Source organism: Montipora capricornis, chromosome 5 (assembly GCF_036669925.1).
Source record: "Montipora capricornis isolate CH-2021 chromosome 5, ASM3666992v2, whole genome shotgun sequence".
In the NCBI taxonomy this organism is placed as follows: Eukaryota; Metazoa; Cnidaria; class Anthozoa; order Scleractinia; family Acroporidae; genus Montipora; species Montipora capricornis.
This window is the reverse complement of record NC_090887.1, coordinates 11,316,711-11,338,704: the sequence shown is the minus strand read 5'-3', so window position 1 is coordinate 11,338,704 and position 21,994 is coordinate 11,316,711. Positions and strand designations below refer to the sequence as shown.

At 40.6% G+C, this 21,994-nt stretch overlaps 1 protein-coding gene and 1 pseudogene across 2 annotated transcripts in view; both read left to right on the top strand.

Moving 5' to 3' along the window:
• Positions 1–20,343, top strand: part of LOC138048814 (uncharacterized) — a 31,183-nt gene extending 10,840 nt beyond the window's left edge. Inside the window, exons 2-8 of one of the 2 annotated variants that reach the window (XM_068894933.1) lie at positions 7,593–7,832; positions 8,278–8,424; positions 10,621–10,851; positions 17,211–17,360; positions 18,475–18,705; positions 19,196–19,354; positions 20,011–20,343. In XM_068894933.1, the coding sequence (XP_068751034.1) occupies positions 7,593–7,832; positions 8,278–8,424; positions 10,621–10,851; positions 17,211–17,360; positions 18,475–18,705; positions 19,196–19,354; positions 20,011–20,171 (1,319 nt within the window). In that variant the 3' untranslated portion in view covers positions 20,172–20,343. The remainder of the gene's footprint in view (positions 1–7,592; positions 7,833–8,277; positions 8,425–10,620; positions 10,852–17,210; positions 17,361–18,474; positions 18,706–19,195; positions 19,355–20,010) is intronic. The other variant, XM_068894934.1, reaches the window with a different exon arrangement.
• LOC138050082 (piggyBac transposable element-derived protein 4-like) lies at positions 320–1,422 on the top strand (annotated as a pseudogene).
• Positions 20,344–21,994: the final 1,651 nt, after the last annotated feature.

The following is a 21,994-nucleotide window of genomic DNA, read 5'->3' as shown; positions in this document are numbered from 1 at the left end:
TTTCATGAAACTGACCAGTCGGTTGAAGATTTTATCAAGACTAAGGAAACCAGAAATTTCCACTCAAGAATATAAAAAAATCAAATCGGCAAAGTTTAAGTTTACGTATAACTCAGCCTCAACAGTGTCAATAAATGGCTATCATGAAACACCTCTGGATATTATTAGAATCAGAATTTAGACGGAAATCGGTGGGAGTTTACTATAGTATAGGGTAGCAAAATTCAGCTGAACTAGCTCTGGTATAGGCTAAGGATTCCAGGCATATGAGTCAGGATCTAGCCAAGAAGACTCTGATGAACACGACACAGATGAAGAAATGGATGAGGCTGTGGAGAAAAATGACTGGTCTGAGGAAATCAATAGAAGGGACGAGGAGGGAATTTTAAGAAGAGGTTGGAATAACAGTTGATTCTAAAAACCTTTGATCTCGCCTTGATTTCTTTTTGCTGTTCTTCCCTTAAGAGGCATGGCAGTTGTTAGTTGAACAAACTAATTCATATGCAGAACAAAAAAGAGGCCCAAAGAAGGTTCTGTTTGGTATCGGGTCACAACATATGAATTGAAGGCTTGGGTCAGGTCAGCCTGTATCTAAACATGGGTTTAGTCACCAAACCAAACCTTAGCTCTTATTGGAGCACATGCAGATCCTGCTCTGAACTCTTCATTTTTTCCCTAGCATAATGGCCAGGGATCGATTCCTCCAGATTTTGCGATACTTGCATTTTGCAGGCAACAACCAGGCACCCAGGGCTGACTCAGCTGATTAAAATAAATTGTGCAAGCTTCAGCCATTCCTGGACTTAGTAATACCTATGTTTCAGCAAGTGTATAAGCCTAACAGACAGCTTGCCATTGATGAAACTTTGATGAAGTTCAAGGAAAAAGTGCACTTTAGGCAGGTCATTCCAATCAAGCCGGGAGATTTGGAATCCATTAGCATTTACACTTGCTGAATCTAGTTGTGGTTATGTGCTAAATAGCAAGATTTATCCTGGTAAGGAAGGTGATGGAGTCCAGAGAGACTTGGGTAGAAAAGCTGTAATGTATGTGACTTACCTAGACAAGGGGTACAATGTCTTCATGGACAATTATTACACATCAGTCACTTTGTTTGAGAAACTTGAAGAAAGGAAAACCCTAGCATGTGGGACAGTTAGATCCAACAGGTCAGGCCTACCAAAACAAATTTGTGGTCTGAAAGAAAAGAAAGTCAAACAGCTCAAAAGGGGAGAGAGTTTGTTCAGGCAAAAAGGAAGTGTGACATGCGTGACATGGCGTGACCGAAAACCAGTAAGTGTTTTGGCTACCACTCCCACAAGTAAAACTGATCAAACTGTTGTCCAGCACTCCTTTAACTGTCAATTAATGGAACTTGGGAAAAGAGGGACTTTGCAGAGGCCAGGTGTAATTAACCTATAAAATACTTACATGGGTGGTGTTGATTTGTCAGACCAAAGGGCTGTTTCATATGCCCGACTCATGAGGGAAGTGGTCTGGTATTTTAAGGTTTTCTTTTACTTTACGAAGTGTGTATTTCAAATGCACACATTTTGCACTGTAAATTCCCTGATCATACCAGCATTTCCAGTCTTGAGTTCAGGAAGTCAGTGCTTAAATTAAGGCATTAGTTGAAGGGAAATGCTTCAGTAGAGACAGGATTATGTCAGATCCCTGTCGCTAACCCTCACATTAGGCTCAACCATGATCATTTCCATCAACTCATAAGTCATGACACCAGATCTACTTGTAAGGTGCACATTCAAGAAGTGAAGACCATCTACACCTGTGCTGTTTGTGAAGTTAGAATGTGCCGGCCAGAACCTTGCTTCCGAAGGCACCATACATAACAGGACTATTACTTTGATGACAACCATTACAATGGTCTCAAATTATGACTGAAAGAGTGAGCAGGGAGGCCTTTTCAAAGGGGTCCAAGAAGGAGAACACTGCAAAATTAAACATGTTAGAGACTGTTGATGTGTCTTTAATTAAATAGAACATGGTATGGATTTAGTTGATGGAGACTGATAAAAATGTTTCTCTCGTCAGTCAACCATGCGGGTTATTGAAGTACTGATTTGCAATGTTTTAATTAGAAAGACACTTTTGCAGCCTTTTTTCTTTTGAATGTTAACTTGTGAAAGATCAGTTGTTGCAAAATCATGGACAAAAATGGAATTTTTCTCTTCTTTACATACTTTTATTATCTTTTGAAAATTTGCAGAATTATGCAAATTATGCACTCCGTGATGTCATGTGATTTCATATATCCCATAATTTTTAAATATTACATAAACAAAAATTTTATGCTCTTTATAAATATATATGGTTTTATGAAGTTTCTGTGTAATGGTTTTGCTTGGCATTCTTTTATAACTTAGTACCCCAAATTTTTAACTAATTATTAAAACTCGTAATTGTAAGAAATGATTGAAACATTACCCCCTTTTGCAAGCTCTTTTCACGTACCCGACCTCAAGCTGTCTCTGTCTACTTCACTTCAGTCTGGTTCTGTTTGAACCCACAACTGAAAGGTAAAGGTAAAGGTGCTCGTTATTTAACGTCGGAAGTTCCTTTACTCTCTAGAGTGTATTCTCCCAGGAAGCCGACGGCTTCCTGAAAAAATACAAAGATTAATACACACGTACAATACAAGATTACTACACACGTTTGTTGGGTGCAAACTCAACATGTAAATTTCCTTGTAACCGGAAGTAAATGTAACGATATCTTGTAACACCAGGTTGAGGCAGATTGCATCAGCCCACATGGTGAATCTATGTTGGAATAAAACTGAGTTGTGTTTTTACCCGAAGTTTTGTCTTATCCACCAAGAAGCATGGCCACACTCGCAACAGGTTATGGGCCCAGTCGACGACTAATGTTTGATGGTGACGAAACGAAATACGAGCTTTGGGAAATTAAGTTCCTTGGATTTATGCGACTACACAAGTTGCACGATGTTATCCTAGCAGAAGGCGAGCTAGATGAGGAAAATAGGGTCAAGAACATTGATGCTTTCGCCCAACTAATCCAGTGTTTAGATGACCGTAGCCTATCCTTGGTCATGAGAGATGCGAAGGATGATGGCAAGAAAGCTCTACAAATACTGAGGAATCATTACATGGGCAAAAGCAAACCACGTGTTCTTGCGCTCTACACCGAACTTACTTCACTGCAAAAAGGCCATGCTGAGAGTATTACGGATTATGTATTACGGGCCGAAACTGCAGCTGCATCACTGAAATCGGCCGACGAGATAGTCAGTGACAGCCTTTTGATTGCTATGGTGTTAAAAGGCTTACCTGAGGAATATAAAACGTTTTCAGCCATTGTTTCGCAGCGCGATGAAAAGGAAGACAAGATGAAGTTCCAAGAGTTCAAGATCGCACTGAGGAGCTACGAAGAGACGGAGAAATCACGTACCCCATCACAAACTGGCGAAGACAGCGTCATGAACTGTAAAAAGAAGAACTCGCCACCAAAAGCCACTGTGACATGCTATTCCTGTGGCCAGCTTGGACATAAATCGCCAGAGTGCCGGTCTAAGGACAAGAAGAATCCTAAGAAGGAAAACAACCGATGGTGCAGCCACTGCAGATCGAAGACTCACAATACGGAAGTATGTCGCAAGAAAGACACTGCAAAAACCGTGAGTGATGATAAAAAGGACGCTTCGTTTGCGTTCAAAGTGACTGTGGACAATTTTAATACCATTAGAGATAACTCTTTGTTAGTTGACACTGGAGCTACTGCTCACATTCTTAATGACAAAGCTAAGTTTTTGAATTTTGATGACAAGTTTAACCCCGCGAACCATTACATAGAATTAGCGGATGGTAGTAGAGCATGCGGTATTGTATCTGCCAAGGGCAGAGCAAAAGTTCTTCTACATGATTTAGGGGGGGTTCCCCATGAAGTTTTTCTTGAAGATGCTTTGTACATACCTAGCTATAAGCAGAACATATTTTCTGTTCAAGCAGCAGTCAGTAAGGGAGGTGCTGTAAATTTGACACCAAATTCCTCTGAGTTGAGTGCCCCAGATGGTACGAAATTTTCCATACAGAAATATGGTAAGCTGTATTATCTTAACTATACAAATCCCAGTGGTGGAGCTTACAGTGCTGAAGTATGGCACAAAATACTGGGGCACTGCAATATGAATGATGTGTTCAAATTAGAGAATGTAGTTGAGGGGATGAAAATTACCACAAAGGGTAAGCTTGACTGTGACACTTGTGTGCAAGGGAAAATGTCCCAATATCGAAATAGGGAGCCAGACTGTCGTGCATCTTCACCCCTACAGTTAGTCCACAGTGACCTAGCAGGTCCTATCACTCCAGAATCAAAAGATGGTCACAAGTATGCAATGGTATTTGTAGATGACTATTCAGGTGCTCTCGGAGTATATTTTCTCAAAAATAAGAGTGATGCTGTTAGGGCAACTGAGCAATTCTTGGCTGATACTGCACCGTATGGTACAGTGAAACGATTGCGATCCGACAATGGGGGTGAATACATTAGTGAAGAATTCAAATCCCTTCTGTTGAAAAACCACATTAAGCATGAACTTTCAGCTCCCTACTCACCCCATCAAAATGGAACGGCTGAAAGAGCCTGGAGATCACTTTTTGATATGGCTAGATGCCTACTAATTGATGCAGAATTACCCAAGCAGCTGTGGACATATGCTGTCATGACATCAGCTTACATACGGAACAGATGTTACAACCCCAAAACAGGTAGAACCCCCTATGAGTACTTGACAGGTATCAAACCCAATTTGTCTAACATGCATGCATTTGGTACTGTGTGCTATGCTTATGTTCAAAACAAAACCAAATTAGACCCTAGGGCTGAGAAAGGTATTTTCGTTGGTTATGACAGGTCTAGTCCTGCATTTCTTGTTTATTACCCTGATCAAAACAATGTCAAGAAAATCCGATGCGTCAAGTTCACTGAGAAGTTTGACAGTTTTGATGAAAATGTGAACTTACTACCTGATTCTGTTAAAGCAGCAGAACCTGAAATGCCAAAACCTGAAAATGGGCAGGAAAGTACAAGGCGTTACCCAAGTAGAGATCGTGCTAGACCAAAGTATCTTGATGACTATGTAACTCGTGAGGAACTTGACAATGCAGTTGATGATGCTGCAAATTGCACAGTTGATTTCTGTTACAGAGTAAGTAATGTTCCAAAGTCCTACCAAGATGCTATCTCATCCCCAGAGTCCAGTAAGTGGAGAGAAGCAATGAATGAGGAGTTAGATGCATTATGGGACAATGAAACATTTGAGCTCACTCCTTTACCAGAGGGTAGAACCTCAGTGGGGGGGAAGTGGGTGTATGCAATAAAACTAGATCCCAATGGGGAGGAAAAGTACAAGGCACGATTTGTTGCTAAGGGCTACTCCCAAGCCCCAGGTATAGATTACCATGAAACTTTTTCACCAACTGTTCGTATAACTTCAGTTCGTATACTAATGCAGTTAGCAATTCAGATGGGTATGGTAGTGCATCAGATGGATGTTAAGACGGCCTATTTAAATGCTCCCATCGACTGTGAGTTATACATAGAGCAACCTGAAGGTTATGAGAGAAAAGGCCCCAATGGTCAAAAGCTTGTATGTAAACTAAAGAAATCCTTATATGGCCTGAAACAGAGTGGTCGGAATTGGAATTGTTTGTTGCATGGTTATTTAACGAAAGAAAGGTTTATACAGTCCCTAGCTGATCCATGCGTTTATGTTAAGAGTACTGAATTTGGCCTAGTAATTGCAATTGTATGGGTCGATGACATCATTATTGCAGGTAGTAACACTGATGTGTTGAAAAAGGCCAAAGAGTCTCTTATGATGAGATTCAAAATGAAAGACCTAGGTGTTTTATCATGGTTTCTAAGTATCCAATTCAAGTGTGGAAAGGATTGTATTGAAATGAATCAAAGAAAGTTTGTGGAAAAGATTCTGGAAAGGTTCAACATGTCTGATTGCAAGCCAAAAGCAGTTCCATGCGAGCTGGGCGCTAACAAAACCAGTGCAGTCAATGAAAGCGAATTTGAAAATGTAAAACTGTATCGTGAAATTGTTGGAAGTTTAATTTATCTCATGACTTGCACAAGACCCGATTTGTGTTATGTTGTGACGTATCTATCCCAACATCTGTCAAAGCCAATGAAATCGCATTATGGGATGGCTAAGCAAGTGCTGAGGTATTTAAAGGGTACTAATAACAGATGCTTAAAGTTTGTTAAGGGAACGCAGCTGAAACTAGTGGGATATAGTGATTCAGACTGGGCTATGTCTGATGATAGACGTAGCATTAGTGGTTATGCATTTAAGTTATGTGATGAGAGCTCACTGATTTCGTGGAAAAGCAGAAAACAATCTATTGTAGCATTGTCCTCATGTGAAGCTGAATATGTAGCTTTAGCCACTGCTACACAAGAAGCTAAATTTCTTAGGCAACTTTTCGCTGATCTAATGTGTCATCCTTGTAAGAACGTTTGTATATATGTAGATAACCAGGGAACGATTGCATTAGCTAACAATCCTGTACATCACAAAAGATCAAAGCACATTGATGTAAAATATCATTATGTAAGACTGGAGATCCAGAGCGGAGCTGTCAGCTTAACTTATGTACCTACAGACAAAAATGTTGCAGACGTATTTACCAAGCCTGTAAGTAGAGTTAAACTCGATACTCTGTTAGGCTAATGTAGCAAACCCCATGTTGTGTTTGAGTGGGGGTGTTGGGTGCAAACTCAACATGTAAATTTCCTTGTAACCGGAAGTAAATGTAACGATATCTTGTAACACCAGGTTGAGGCAGATTGCATCAGCCCACATGGTGAATCTATGTTGGAATAAAACTGAGTTGTGTTTTTACCCGAAGTTTTGTCTTATCCACCAAGAAGCATGGCCACACTCGCAACAACGTTTTCCAAGATTAAGATAGAGTACCTTTCCTTTTTTTGTCTTTTATATATGTCACTTTTTATGAAATATGTCCAGAAATGGCCCTAATTAGATGCCCCCTGATTTCAATAAGCGTCACGAAGTGTCCCCTCGCTCTTCATTCCTCACCTCTCGGAATACAGACAATTAACGTCACAAAGTATCCCCGAATACTGCTCCTGAAGTAAGGATAAACTGCTGCATTTTACCCTGACCTAAAAATAATGCTGACCTTTACCCTTAACTTATTGTTGGAAATAAGTAGCAAAGGTTTAGACATATAAAGGGACACTTCGTGTTGCCTACCCGTGCATTCGGAGCTCTTTTCAGTTGAGTGAAGTGACATGCAAACCAAAGGTCGTTACTTTAACCATTCACAACAAACGAAGACAATGAAACGAGCCAATCACAACGCAAAGGTGTAATATGTGCAGACGGCACTAAGCGCGGGAAATCACGTGCGAGCCAATCATAATTAGTTTTGCTGTTGATTGTCTAAGAACGTGGCGCGAGATTTCATTCCACGCCAATCGTTTCGCGTTGAGCTGCGAAACCAAAAGAATCTCATATTAATTTTGCTCAATCGAAAAACGCCCTAAGAAGACTCATAAAATTTCCCATTGACTCTCAGCTGAATCCTGGCAGTGCAGCAACTGTGACGTCCCATACAAAGCCAAAGGCTGTTATCACGATAATCCTGCCCGTGTGTTAAAGACGCAAATAATCAACGAAAGGGATCCTAAGAGCAACGTTTTCAACGGACATAGAATTAATTGGTTTGATTGGAACAATTACATGGCGGCGTTTGCATGTAGGTGTGCCAAAGCTGTCATGGAAAAAGGATGGAAAATATTTGGCCTTCAGTTCTACGGTATGTACTGTGTTGGATATGAAGTTGAATCCTTCGTACCAACTCTCATATGCATGTAAGCGCACATTTTTAAAAAATATAGAAAGTTTCCTATTCGCTAGTGTTGCTGAACATAAATCTCATAGGCGACCACCTCCCACAAACGACCTGGCGTCAGTTGTTCGTGAATTGGACAACGCTTTCTATTCGATAATTAATTGTGAAGTGGATACCTAAATTAGTTTTGAGAAATCGATTTGTCCAGTAGATTGCACTGTCCACTTGTTAAAAAACCGAAGCTAACTTTCCTTTCGACTTACCATGCTAACTGTATCCAAAATGATGGAGGACGAAGTGCGACGTTGAAATGTCAGCTCGAGTTCTTGCATGTACAGCAGACGAGTCAAAATCTCACATTCTCCTCAATCTCTTTCGATCGTCGCTAATTATTATGAAACTATTTCAGGCGAATGTTGGAGCGATGCACCAGGTTCATATGACGTAAACACTTTCACACCATCAACGTCCTGCATCTCGGATGATTATCAGCAGTGTGGTCGTCTTGATAGACAATGCGTTGGACAACAGTGGACAAACTTTGTGTTTGAATTAGGTGAGAAATGTCCTAATCATTACGTATTGTGGGGAGTGATATTACTGTGGTAGTACTGGGTGACTTAGCGTCTCCCAACTCTGCAACCCAGATTCAACCCTGACCTCGGCCATGGATGAAGTTGTATGTGGACTGAGCTCCATGCAGTCGATCTCAATCTGGCTCCACAACACGTTCTCGCCCATGAATTCGCGATTATCCTGAACTGTTAATTTGCTTTGAATTCACTATTATCGCGAATTTTGAACACTGTGTCCCAGGACTTGTGGTAGCAGACGAAATAAGGAAATAAAAAATCATATCCCTGGATTTGATTTGAACCCAGACTTTCTACTTTATAGGAACCGCTTGTTTGCGCTTTACCACTGATGATCAAGGCCTTTGTCAAAAAAAAAATTTCTTTATAAGTCTACCATAGAATTTCGCAACTGAAGAGTAATTAGGCCTAAGCTCTGATTTTAGAATGTTCAGCTTTGTCGTGAAGTTTGGAAACGGACCTTTTGTAGTGTTTAATGTTGTTTGTTGGCGAGTGATAATACAGTATTATGAAATAGATATATAGTAATATATTGTCCCTGAGTAGCTAGCAGTGTGGTGGTCGAGTGTTTAGGTGACGGAATAATCAACATTCCCAGGTTCGAGTCCTACGTTCATACATTTGGGTAGTCTCTTCAAACAAATATGACTATTTCCCATAATCCATATCAAGCTTTCAGTCTTTTAAATTCACGATAGCAATGGATTCAAAGCAAATCAAAAATTCAGGATAATCTCGAATTCAAGGGCGAGAACGGGTTGGACTCCAAGGGTTTTTCTCCAGGGTAGTCCAGTTTTTCTTTCTCGCCAAAATCAGCAAATACCTTTTAATATATTCCCCCGCATTAGCCTCCAAGCATTAGCCTCCTACAGTTAGCCTCTGGCAAGCTAGTTCCAGTCCAATACTGAGAAAACGAACATGGTATATGACGTCCGTCTGCCAGCGGATACCCTAGATAGTGATAACCTCTGGTATCCCTCCCTTTCATTTAAGTAAGGTTGCTGAGACGAGTTTCAATAGTTTGAGTGGAGGGAATGTTTTATTCAAAGGATTAACTCTACAACACTGTTTCATGTAACGGAAATGTTGTGGTACCAAATGAAACAACAATAATTGCTTAGCAAGATGATCCATTTGTGTGTCGTTATATGTTACCACGTCAACAAACGATCCTTATAAAAAAAACCTATATTTTGTCTTTAAACGCTTGTATCTCAAAAACGAACTTGATGACGCCTAACTGATCTAAAAGGCTAAGATAAAACTCTTTGTAAGAGTGAAAGAAGTCTCTGGAACGGATTTAGAGCCACCAATTTTCTAATTGTTGAGGTGGCTATGAATCAGCTCCAGCTCCTACTTATCACTTTCCAGCAATAAAAATTGGGGGTCACCGAGTTATTTTTTTAGATATAAGGGATCAAAGACAAAATATAGGGTGCTTGTACAGGGCTGTTTTGTTGCCATGGTGACTTGTTATGTCACATCAATGAGTGCATCTTGTTGTTGGGTAGAATCAATCCTTCGAAATAGTCAGACTTCATTGAAAGTGTTGAAATGGTTTTCAGCCTCCTTAAGGACGGTGCCTACTAAACTCTTCTTATGCTGGAAATGTAGATCTTAAAAAGTGTCACTGAAATCCAAAAATAAAATTGGGGGTAAACAAGCATTTTTCAAAGGTAATTTATGAATAATATTTGTAAAAAGCTTTAAAATACAAAGCAATGTATGACGCTCTTTCTCAAATTGAAGCTTGGTTATCTCACAAAAATGCATGGTTACCCCCAATTTTCTTTTTGGATACCAAGAGTACCTACTAAGATCTACGTTCTCCGGATAGTTGAAAACCGCGCAAAAATATCACTGTAGTAGTAAGCATCACCGATAGGAAACCCAAGTGTCTCGAGATGCGCAGAACGTATGCGCAATTATAATAGTAGGCAGCGTCCTTAAATGAATAAAGTTACTGTTATTACTGTAGACCGACATAATTCTAGAAATGGTTTTATTGAGCGCGCGTCCACAGAATAATCTCCTCGGTTAATTTGCCGCCGTCAGGATACCATTAGTTTTGGCTACAGTTTGAATCCAATTAGTTCCAATCTGATATTTTCAAAGAATTCCCGAGCCATTATCGATAAGCGCTATAATCCCTTTTCTAGCGTCTGACTGTGACCAGGGATTCGAGAGGATTGGTTGTTTCAAAGATAACCAGCAGGATCCCCGCCCATTGCCAGACTACATTTTGACGGATAGGGATCCGACGCTCGAGATCTTTGAAGGAAACTCCATCGACTGGCGGAATTGGGATGTCTACATGCCCGAGTTCGCGTGTCGCTGCGCCAAAACTGCGAAGGAAAAAGGACACACTACATTTGGTGTACAGTTCTATGGTACGTGATAAAATATAAGGTCCCTTGTTATTCATTCAAGATATTTTTCCGTTTATGATTTCCTCAGATTCCTCACATAATTGTAACTATCCGGCAAAACATCTCATCCTATACAGGAGCCCGTGACTTCCATACTAAGCCTTTGTCACGGCATTTTTACACACCGATCTATTCTAGACTGCGTTTTCCGCAAGAAAGTAAACAAAGGTAGTTCCGTTTTGGTGGAGCTATGAAGTCAAGTTTGTTTCTTGTGAATGGTCATCGGGCTCCTGCGGGAGTCTTATCCGCGGGAAATTCAATCTAAAAATAAAGCGGTCTGTGAAAACGCCGTGACAGGAATATAGGGATGTTGTTCACTCCCAGTCATTGGCTCCTGTCCTATAATAGTGACGTCATATGTCCAAAAGTAGAAGCAACGGCCAAATGACGTCTCCTCAAGTCACGTTATTTTTGCTGTAGACTTTTGAAACAGCCGAGATCAAAACAAAGCATTAGACCTCCGAAATTATTTTGAATGTGTAAGAGAACAGTAGTGGTAATCGGTTGGCTAAGCCGGTTGGTTGAGCATCAGATTCCTCTTACGCGAGGTCGTGAGTTCGACTTCGGCCGGATCAACACTCAGGGTCTTTAAATAACTGAGGACAAAGTGCTGCATTTTAAGTCGCTATTTTCGCAAATCCCATAATACAGTTCATTTTGGGGGTTGTTTGTATAAAACAACGGATATCCAGCATGACACAGTCCCAATAGTAAATAACTTGTATTGTTTTTATGTTAAGAACCTCCAAAACGTATTGCATTATGGGATTGGGAAAATTGTCCATAGGCCAGGCCGAGTTCATGTCTGCCACCTCTTCAAAATGAGTCTAAGTGCGAAGTTTTTCTTATGAAAATTAGTGTTCATTCGTATTTAAAGTAGAAGTAATTACCATCACAAAAACTTGCCACTTAGACTCGCTTTGAAGAGGAGGCAGACATGAAATCGGAAATGGCACACTCCTGTGAAATCCGCAAATGGCTAGACTTTCAAGTCTTCACTGATAACGACTATAAACCTGTAGGACCCATCTCACAAACCACGTTAATAAATTCTGTGGGACGTCAAAGATCCCACGCATTATTTGTCAGTAAGAGCAGGACACGGAGTTCTGGTCTGAATGTGTCCCCAATTAGCACCATGAAGCGATAGATTGCCAAGAAACGCACATAAAAATTGTGATCAATTGATTGATTGATTGAGCAGTGAAATTTGGCTTCGCATGACATAAAGAATTGTGAAGTACTTTGTGAGTTATGAGGCCCTTAGCCTCGTAGGATAACGCCGTCTTCGATCGGCATAATTCTTCACACGGCAGTCTGCAATCTATCTCTTAAAACAAAGATTACAACAACGAAATGTGCTATCTCTGGAGGAAGACCAAAAGGAGAAAAGTGGTCTATTGTTTTCATGCTTGCAGTACTTTTCAAACGTTGATTTGTCTTCATATCCTAAATACCTAAACGCCTTGTTTACTTTTCGCAAGTCCGAGTACTCATTGAGAGGAACAAGCACATTTATCTTGCCTGAACCAGATTCGAACCAGAACAACAAGCTACGGACTTAATTCCATGATTTCACGGTTTGGCGTCCTTATCTGCGAACACTAGAGAAACTAACCATTTGCAGATTTGATTACATGGAAGAACTTTTTCCTCGGTTATCTTACAACCCTGTGTACGACGAAAGCTATGAAAGCCATACATTATTTGAACTACGGAAAGAATCAAGTTAAGATGCTATTAGGGTCCCTTGTTTAGAATTGAACTCATACGATCGAATTTTAAAAATATTGCAAAAACCTGATCAGTTTTGTGGCCGGCTAAATTCGCTTAAGGTTTTGCCAATTTTTTCCCGATGAATTTCAATGCAAAACGCCGAGATTTAAAAACACAGCCCGCGTAGTCCGACTACGCCCCTATGATATTCCTGGCTAAATCTGGTGTTTCGTCAAAAATCGCGCCAACATTACATCTCGTTCACACTAACGTTTCACTGCATTTAAACCGCGCTTGAGACAAAAAATTCCCGAGACTGGGATACCGAAGCCCAAATGAAAAATCACATCTGTGAACCAGCCTTTACGCATGATTCTATAATAAGCTCAATAAGGCACGCCTGTAATCTATCAGAGGACAGACGCATAGCTAACGTGACAAAAAAATTAAGACAGTTTTAGTTATACAGAACAAATAGACTCCATGTTAATGATGAAATGGTATATGAAATGGATCATATATGAACTACGGATATGAAATCAAGTGAAGATATGATCCTCGCATTTATGGACGCAAAGCCTGAAAACCTCGCGATTCCGGTGCGACGCTCTAACCAACTGAGCTATGAAGACACTGACGTTGGGAGCTGGTCATTTGTGGGTTGTAATGTTCCCGTGAGGAATGTATCAATGATGAAAATGGTATATGAAATGGATCATATATGAACTGCGGATATGAAATCAAGTGAAGTTATGATCCTCGCAGTTATGAACGCAATTATTGCAATTACGTAGAGAAGCCATGTCTTAGAGAGGCCAGAAGTCCATGTTGCCGTGCATCTGTTCAGTACTAGATAACAGAAGACGTTAAAATGTGGAAAGCACATCAGTGACAAACTCCGCTCTCTCGTGTGCCACCTTTATTTTGTTCTTACAACATTTTGACGTCATCTGTAACCTATTAGGAAGCATATGCGACGTTTTTAATAATGATAATGATAATAATAACAATAATAATAATAATAATAATAATAATAATAATAATACATGTAATAATAATATCATCTTATATAGCGCTGTATCCATGACAATGCCCAAAGCGCTGAAATTCAAAAGTGAAAGTGGAATGAGATGATGTAAGAAATTAAGAAAACTCTTAATAAAAAGGAATGTCTTCAACTTTTTCTTGAAAGTGGCTAATGATCTTTGAGACCCAATATCCACTGGCAGAGAGTTCCACAACAATGGCGCTGCAACACAAAAGGCTCTTTTTCCGTACGATTCCAGGTTGTAGTTTGGAACTATCAGTAGACACTTTGAAGCAGATCGAAGATTTCTGGTTGGAACATAGCCAGTAATGAGGTCTTGGAAGATACTTGGGAGAAATTCTCTCACCCAGAGACAAGGAGGACAAGAGTCTTGAAAGCGATCCTATTCTCTACAGGCAACCAGTGAAGAAAGGACGAATATGATCATATTTCCTGGATCCCACTATCAAGCGTGCTGTACAATTCTGGACGTGTTGAAGTCTTGTAATGAGATTCTTAGATACACCGCATAGCAGGGCATTACAATTATCAAGTATGGACGAGACTAGAGAATGGACAATGGTTTCGGCAGCATGTTGAGATATGTATTTCCAGATTTTCCTAATGTTACTTAGATGACAAAAGGCAGGTTTGCAGATCGAGGTAATTTGTTGATCCATGGTCAAGTTATGATCAAACGTGACACCATTATTTCTAGCACATTCGGTAGGCAAAATCATTTCATTTCCAACAGCAAAGGAAGGAAGAGGCGGCGTTTGTCTGTGTTTAGGATGAACAAAAAGAAAAAAGTTAGACTGCACCCAGATCTTGGTATCATGAACACACAATTCCATTGAAGATTTCGCATGTGCCATACACGCATGATCCTGATAACAAAAGAATAGATAAAGCTGGGTATCATCTGCATGCAAGTGATGTGATATATTATGACCTCTAACAATACCACCAATTGGAGAAATATACAGGGTTCCGTCCTTGTGGGACTCCGAAAGGTTGATAACACCAAGATGATGATTTGGCGTTTACAACTACAGCTTTGCGATAGATATGATTCAAACCAATGGAGAACCTTCGCCTTGGTGGCGAATCTGTTAGCTAGTGTGTATAACATGGTGGAATGGTCAATTGTGTCGAATGCGGCACTAAGGTCTAACATGAGAAGAATAACAGAGCAGCAACTGTCGAGAGCCATCAATAAATCATTCTGCACGCGAAGAAGTGCTGTCTCCGTACCATAGCATTTTTTGTAAGCAGACTGGTAGATGACATTCAAGTCATTCTTCTCGAAGTGCGTTGAAGTTTGCAGAGCAACGGCTTTTTCCACAACTTTAGAAATAAAAGGAAGATTTGCAACCGGTCGAAAGTTCTTTAAGACATTTGGGTCAAGAGATGACTTCTTCAGAATCGGTGTTATGACTGCACTCTTAAACTGGTTGGGCACAGTAGACGTCGATAAGGAGAGGTTAACGATGTTAGTTATAAATGGCAACAGCACAGGCAGACATTGCTTTACCATCCAAGTAGGTAACGCACAAGACTTTGACGACGATAACTTGATCAACTTCTCAACATCAGGTTCAGGAACTGAATCGAACTCAACCAAATCAGACTCCAGGAGGGAAGAAACTACTGAAGAAACCACTGAAGGTGGAAGATAAACACAAGAGGAAAGATTTCTGTGTATGGCAGCAATTTTCTAGATAAAGAAGCCGGCAAATTTATCAGGAAGTTTATCAGGTGGCAGATCAGGTAGTTTAGATTCAGTCTTGCGACAAAGTAGGTGATCCATTATTTTGAACAGTTCCTTTTGGTTATCGCGGTTCTGATCAATAACAGTAGCATAATAATCAGCCTTGCTTGAGGATAACAGAAGCTGCATACGTCTACACTGTACTGCATATGCATTGTAATCATGAGGGCATTTAGTCTTGCCCCAACGACGTTCAAGCTTTCTTCTGCGTTTCTTACGCGCCCACACCAGGCCGCAGCCGGTATGATGGTAATTACTTTAACTTTTCAGGAGCATTTTTGTCCACGACTTGACGAAGTGCATTGTTGTAGTGGTCAGTAATTTCAGATAGATTATTTACAGGTGCTTTAGCTATGACAGGCAGAAGATCATTTGAAAAATATTCCATATCTATTGCACGGAGTTTCCTGTAGACAATCATTTTCACCTCTCTTGGAGGCTTTCTAAGAGGTATTATTATCCAAAACATTGTGGCAATGTCCAAATATGGTCATAGCACGCTCAATATTCGTCGTGCGTACTCAACAGATATCCCGCGATGTACGTAATTTTGTGTCGGTAGTTTCTCCAACCTTTTTTTGCAATAAACGTAGAAAATTGTGCTTTGTTATAAATGTGTTGAATAATAAAACAATTATCCTGCTCAATCTTGTGGAATATCGCCTGATTTTAGCCAACTCGGCCTACGCCCTCGTCGGCTAAGTATCACGCGATATTCCGCGCGATTTCGCAGGATAAATTTGTTAAATGGACGCGGACGGCAACTGGAAGTAAGCTGTTTTCCATTTTAACTTGTCTTCACGCAACCACATTTATATTGCTAGACGATTAGTTTAAAAATCTGGGACACTGCTATCCTAGCATGTGAACTGTTCACGTCCGGTTGCCGTTCGCGTCTCAAAAACGTCGCGCGCTTAAGCTCCCTTTTACTACTGAACAGACGCACCGCAACACGGAATCTATATAAAAATGTTTGGTGTGTAGCCAGGCATGTTAAAAATATAATAAAAAGGTTGACACTGGCTAAAATATTGTGTTGGACGTTTCGGCAACTGCTGTTGCCTTCCTCAGCAGGGCTGAAAAATGCAAAAATCTAACGGCGTCCCGATGGTACACGATGCGTATAAATATAAAATCGCACTTCAAAAGAATATTTTAAAAAATGAAATAAACAATAAAAACGAAGGTCTCCAGAGCACTCTAAAATCGAGAGGGAGGCCTCTAGAGGAATCGTATATAAGATCAAATGCAAAGATTGTGATTGTGTCTACATCGGTCAGACATCGCGCGCGCTAAAAACACGCGTCAAAGAGCACTCAAAGGCCATAGCAACATTAGATGAAAACTCTTTGTTGGCCAAACACCACATGCGCTACAATCACCAAATAGACTTGATGAACGTCGAAATTGTTGACAGATCATCGGCATGGCGACAAAGACTTATTCTGGAGGCTTGGCATTCATTACGAGATACGAACGCTATAAACGAGCATATAGCACTTCCAAACGTTTACAATAACATAAAGAATTTGTAAAAAAAAAATATTTTAGAGTGCTCTGGAGACCTTCGTTTTTGTTGTTTATTTCATTTTTTAAAATATTCTTTTGAAGTGCGATTTTATATTTATACGCATCGTGTACCATCGGGACGCCGTTAGATTTTTGCATTTTTCATCCCTGCTGAGGAAGGCAACAGCAGTTGCCGAAACGTCCAACACAATATTTTAGCCAGTGTCAACCTTTTTATTATATTTTTACGGAATCTATATGTTAAATATAAAACGCTATTCGTCATTTTTTTTCTAGGAGAATGTTGGAGTGGGTCACAGAGTGAGGTTACCTATGGCAAGCTTGGTATATCAATTAACTGTGTGGACAAGTGCTTTGAACCATGCAAACCTTTCGAAGCCTTCTGTGCGGGGAAAAACTTTGCCAACGCAGTTTATCGCCTTTCAGGTGAGCTAGTTGTCTTTGATTTTATTTCATTTCCTGCTTCTGTCCTGTCAGAACTTTGATTTTGGTTTCACATGCAACAGCCAGTTGAAAACTGCTGAACATATTGAAAGTCAATAGTTCACTTCTCCAAACCATGACTGATGTAATGATCCCCTCGTGGGCAAAGCTGAGTGTAAGGCCCCGTTTATACGGAGAAAAGTTGTCCCTGGTAGAAGGCTCACCCGCCTACCCGAGCTAAACTGGGGAGGCCATCTTTTCCTACATTTCCTTACAAAACGCGACAAATCGTTTACATGAAAAAAAAAATGGCTAGGCTAGAAGGGTGACCCGCCTCACCAGATCATCCTTTTTCGACGGTAGGGTCACTCTCCTAGCCCGGCCAACTTTTTTCCATGTAAACATTTTGGCTCGCCTTTCCGGGTCAACTCGGTCAAGGACAAAGCGAGCGTGCGCGAGTGCTGTCTTTCCAGTATTCTAATGAACGAAAATGCCTCTTGACTGGCAAGCAAAAGGGTCAATTCTCTCCTCATATAACCGCTCGCTAAAGCTGATTAGGCTGGAAGGGTGACCCTCTTAGTCGGGACAACTTCTCTCCATATAAACGGGCCATAAGATGAAGAGGTATATTTACATTTGAACTGCGGATTTACTGAACATGACACATCACACTTAAAGAAGAAACTTAAACAGTTGCAAAGAAGCCACAAAAATCTTTGTCGTTTGTCATCCAGAAGCATGGCAACCGGGAGTTCTCGTACGTAGGCTTAATAAATAGAACATTCGACCTGCGTTATAGAGGTCGCAGCTTCGATTCCTGCCTCTCTTTTCAGTGGTCATTTCGCCCCTTGCCAAGCAATAGGCCATTTCCGAGTTCATGTCTGCCTCCTCTTCAAAGCAAACGTAAGTGCGAGGTTTTCCTTACGAAAACTAGTTTTCATTCATATGTAAAGTAGAACTAATTACCAACACAAAAACTTCGCACGTAGACTCGCTTTGAAGAGGACGCAGACATGAACTCGGAAATGGCCTATTGACATATCATCTTCACTCAAAGCTTCACTACACCATCGCTTCCGTAACTAATTGTATGAAATAATACCCCTTTAATTTCCAGATGTCCCCTGTGAGCTATCCTATCAATCTGTCGGATGTTTTGGCGAGAACCCCTCGAACCGCGCATTCGACATCGAGCTGCTGAATCAAGTTAACCCAGTCAGTCCTAAATTCAACGGAAGAATATTGGAACCTGGCGCAAACTGGCCTGGGGAATTTACCAAATTTCTGTGCAGGTGTGCCAGAGAGGCTCGTCGAAGGGGGTTCAGTATGTTTGGGGTGCACGAACAAGGTAACGAAAACTTGCATGCATGTAAAGCTCCGCGAAAACAACTCCCAACAATGTTTGGAATGTTAGTTCTGCAGATGTTGGATGGTGTTGGCAGTTGTGTTCAAACGCACGCAACAACTCCCAACACTGTAAGGATGTGCAGTGTATTACGGGAAGGATATGACCCATAAGACTTCAATGTAAACTTATAAAATTCGACTGCCATCTTGTTTTCAAGATGTTAATGCGTTGCTTTCTCGATGGAGACCATATGCAATGCGCGTGCGTGGCCCCAACAATGTTGGAAAAGCTATGCAAACGGCTCCAACATGGTGGCGCTGCGCTTCGGCGTTCATGGAACAAAGGAAATGTTGGGAGTTGTTGGCTCAAAAGTTTGATCACTTTCAAACATCGTGAAACAACTTCCAAAAACATGCAAAAGCGTGTGTAAACGGACGCAACATGTAAGACCCAACAATCTGATCACCTATTTATTACTTGTCGCCAACAGGTGAATGCTGGACCGCTGTAAACGCCGATCTGCAGTTCGACATGCACGGATCGACACCTAACAAATGCTTCCAAAACTTCACTCAGGCCTGTAACGGAGCTGTTGACAATTGCGCTGGAGGAGTTAATTCAACTTTTGTCTACAGGGTTATTGATGCACGTAAGTCTGAAATAGAGAGACTTGCATGTAAGAGAAGATAAACTGATCACCGCAATCTGCAATCTTAAATACAGTACTAAGAGAAAATACTGTTCCTTTGCTTTCATTTAAATGATGACACTTTAAGCTGATTTCACCCTCAGAATCGCCTTTTTCAACATGATGATCAGCTTCAATGGAAAGTATTGCTAATAACGTTCAAGAATGATCACACCGACAGGATAACTTTCATTTGAACGGTCACACCCACAGGTTTGGCCCAGCTTTCATTTCTTGAACCAGACACATTTCGTATTTCTTAGCTGTGATTGAGAGAGGGATTACTTGACGGTACGGTACGTTTAAAAGCGGATTTCACTGTACTGCCGTACAGCCTAAAACTGGGTAATAGTTTTAACCGCTCAAAATGGATTTAAGCAATCTAATCAAAGAAAGCAGTTGCACAAAAAAATGCATGCAACCGGTGCTACCGCGGAACTCAAGCCAACGAATGTGAAGTGAAATTTTGAAGGCCAAAGAGTCAGCCAAGTATTGTAAAACCAATCAACCTGGAATAACTTTCGACAATCAATTAAAACGGCTGTATTAGCCCAATACCTTGTTGTGATAATAATTATCACTTTCTTGCCCGCTCTCTTTAAACCGTCTCGTTTCAGACATTCGTCGTTCTCTTGACGAGGAAGAGAAAGTCCCGGATGCATCTGAAGAAGAAGCGGGGTTATTTGATGTTCCAGAAGAAACAGCTTCCACAGCACACAAGCTAAGACGTACGAGAGAAGAGGAGTTCAATGGACGCAAGCCCTACTTTTTAAACTAAGTCTTACGACACACAACGTAAGGCTGGCACTGAAGACTGAACAACTACATGTACAACTGCAATTCTGTTTTAAATTAATTTCTCCCCGTTTTTTTGTGCCCTAGGATTAGTTCAGTAAGTTTTGATGAAGAAAATAATGATTAAAAAATAAACGACTTCATGAACAAATAAATGTGTGGAAGGCTATAAACTGGGCATTACTGCTTTTGGGGGGCATGCGAGGCGAATCTTTGCTGACGTCATTGTTTAATTAAGTTTTGTCTCATTAACATACGAGTTTGATGACAAAAGGCGTGCCCATCGCTTTTCCTTGAATACAATAGCTACACTAATCAGCAACACTGCACTCTACCCAATATCAGTATTGGGCCATCCAAACCCTACATGATATTACACTACTAGGTAAAGACAAGAGTCTATTACCCAAGAGTAAGAATCTGGTATGAGGTTTGCTCCCATCAGCGTCAGAAAAGTGTTTATTTTTAAACCAAGTTTTGAGGGAAAAAAAACAATAGACCAAATCGGCTAACTCAATGTTGTATCCAATTCAAACTCATTGGGAATAAAGCGTTTCATTTCAGGTATTTCAATATCATTTAAATGTGAATGCTACATTATAAAGGTGGGCAGACAAGAGGGCTCATGGTTGCAGGGACATAGACCTCTTTCATAATAGCGGTCAAATAAAATATTCTTTTGTTTTAATGTTAATTAGTCCCTTCTAGCCTCGCTACGACGAGCAAATTTTAAAAGAATATTTGTTTCAAAATGAGGGCAGTAGGTCTAATTAACATAAATACAAAAGAACATAAAGTAGGTTGCCATTTATGAAAGTGGTCTATGGTGCAGCGACAACAAGGTGTGTAGTACACACTGAGACGACATGCATTAGGGTCTTGTAGCGGGGATATGTAGCAGGAACAAAATCACAACATGTGCTGGACCTCATGGGACACGTCTCGGGGACAAAATCACCCCCCAAATTGGTGTTGCACAGTTATAAACATATCAGTTCACACGAGGGGACATGTCGCTGCAACATATCACTGAAACATGTACCTGCAACATTTTCATGTGTGTGCCAAGTTGTGATTTTGTCCCTGCTACATGTTCCCGCTACAGGTCGCCTCAGTGTGCACTACACAAGTTTTTTGTCACCGCAACATGACCCCTCGTGTCTGCTCACCTTTATATTGCCAAGGTTTGATAATATTGTTCGTGTAACAAATGATCTTTTTTTCTAAGAATTCCGACGGTTGTGAGTTGAAACCAGAGCCACATCAAAGCTCAGGGTTTTTGAATAACTGAGGAGAAAATTCAGCCTTTGCAATGATATCTGAAATTAGACGTTATTGTCTTGTTGCGTAAGGACGATAGACTGAACAGAGAACTTTTTCACGTACTCCGTAGGAGCGTAAAGAAACCCCCATTTTCTTCCAAGAGAGGTACACGAAAAGTTCCCATCGATCCTTGATTCGGGATTGTGCGGATATAATTACTTGATCATATCGAAGAGAAAACAGCGAAAACAACGAACGCTACCTGCGCAAGACTTGAATATTTAGATACATAACCTTGCTTTACTCTTTGAAATTAAGTACTGAAGAGTTTAATGAAAACTAACAAGACAGGTATTTGAAGCCAAAAGGTGTACTTTGCTACTTGGTTACCGTTGAATCGCACTTCCTTCTCGTCCGATCAATTTCAGTTAATTAAAATAGAGAATTGGGTTTTTAATTAAGGGATGGTCTTTTCATAAACCTTTTGTTACCTCGGCAAAAGACTTAACAAATGGCCCGTAATTTATGAGTTAGTTAGTGAGT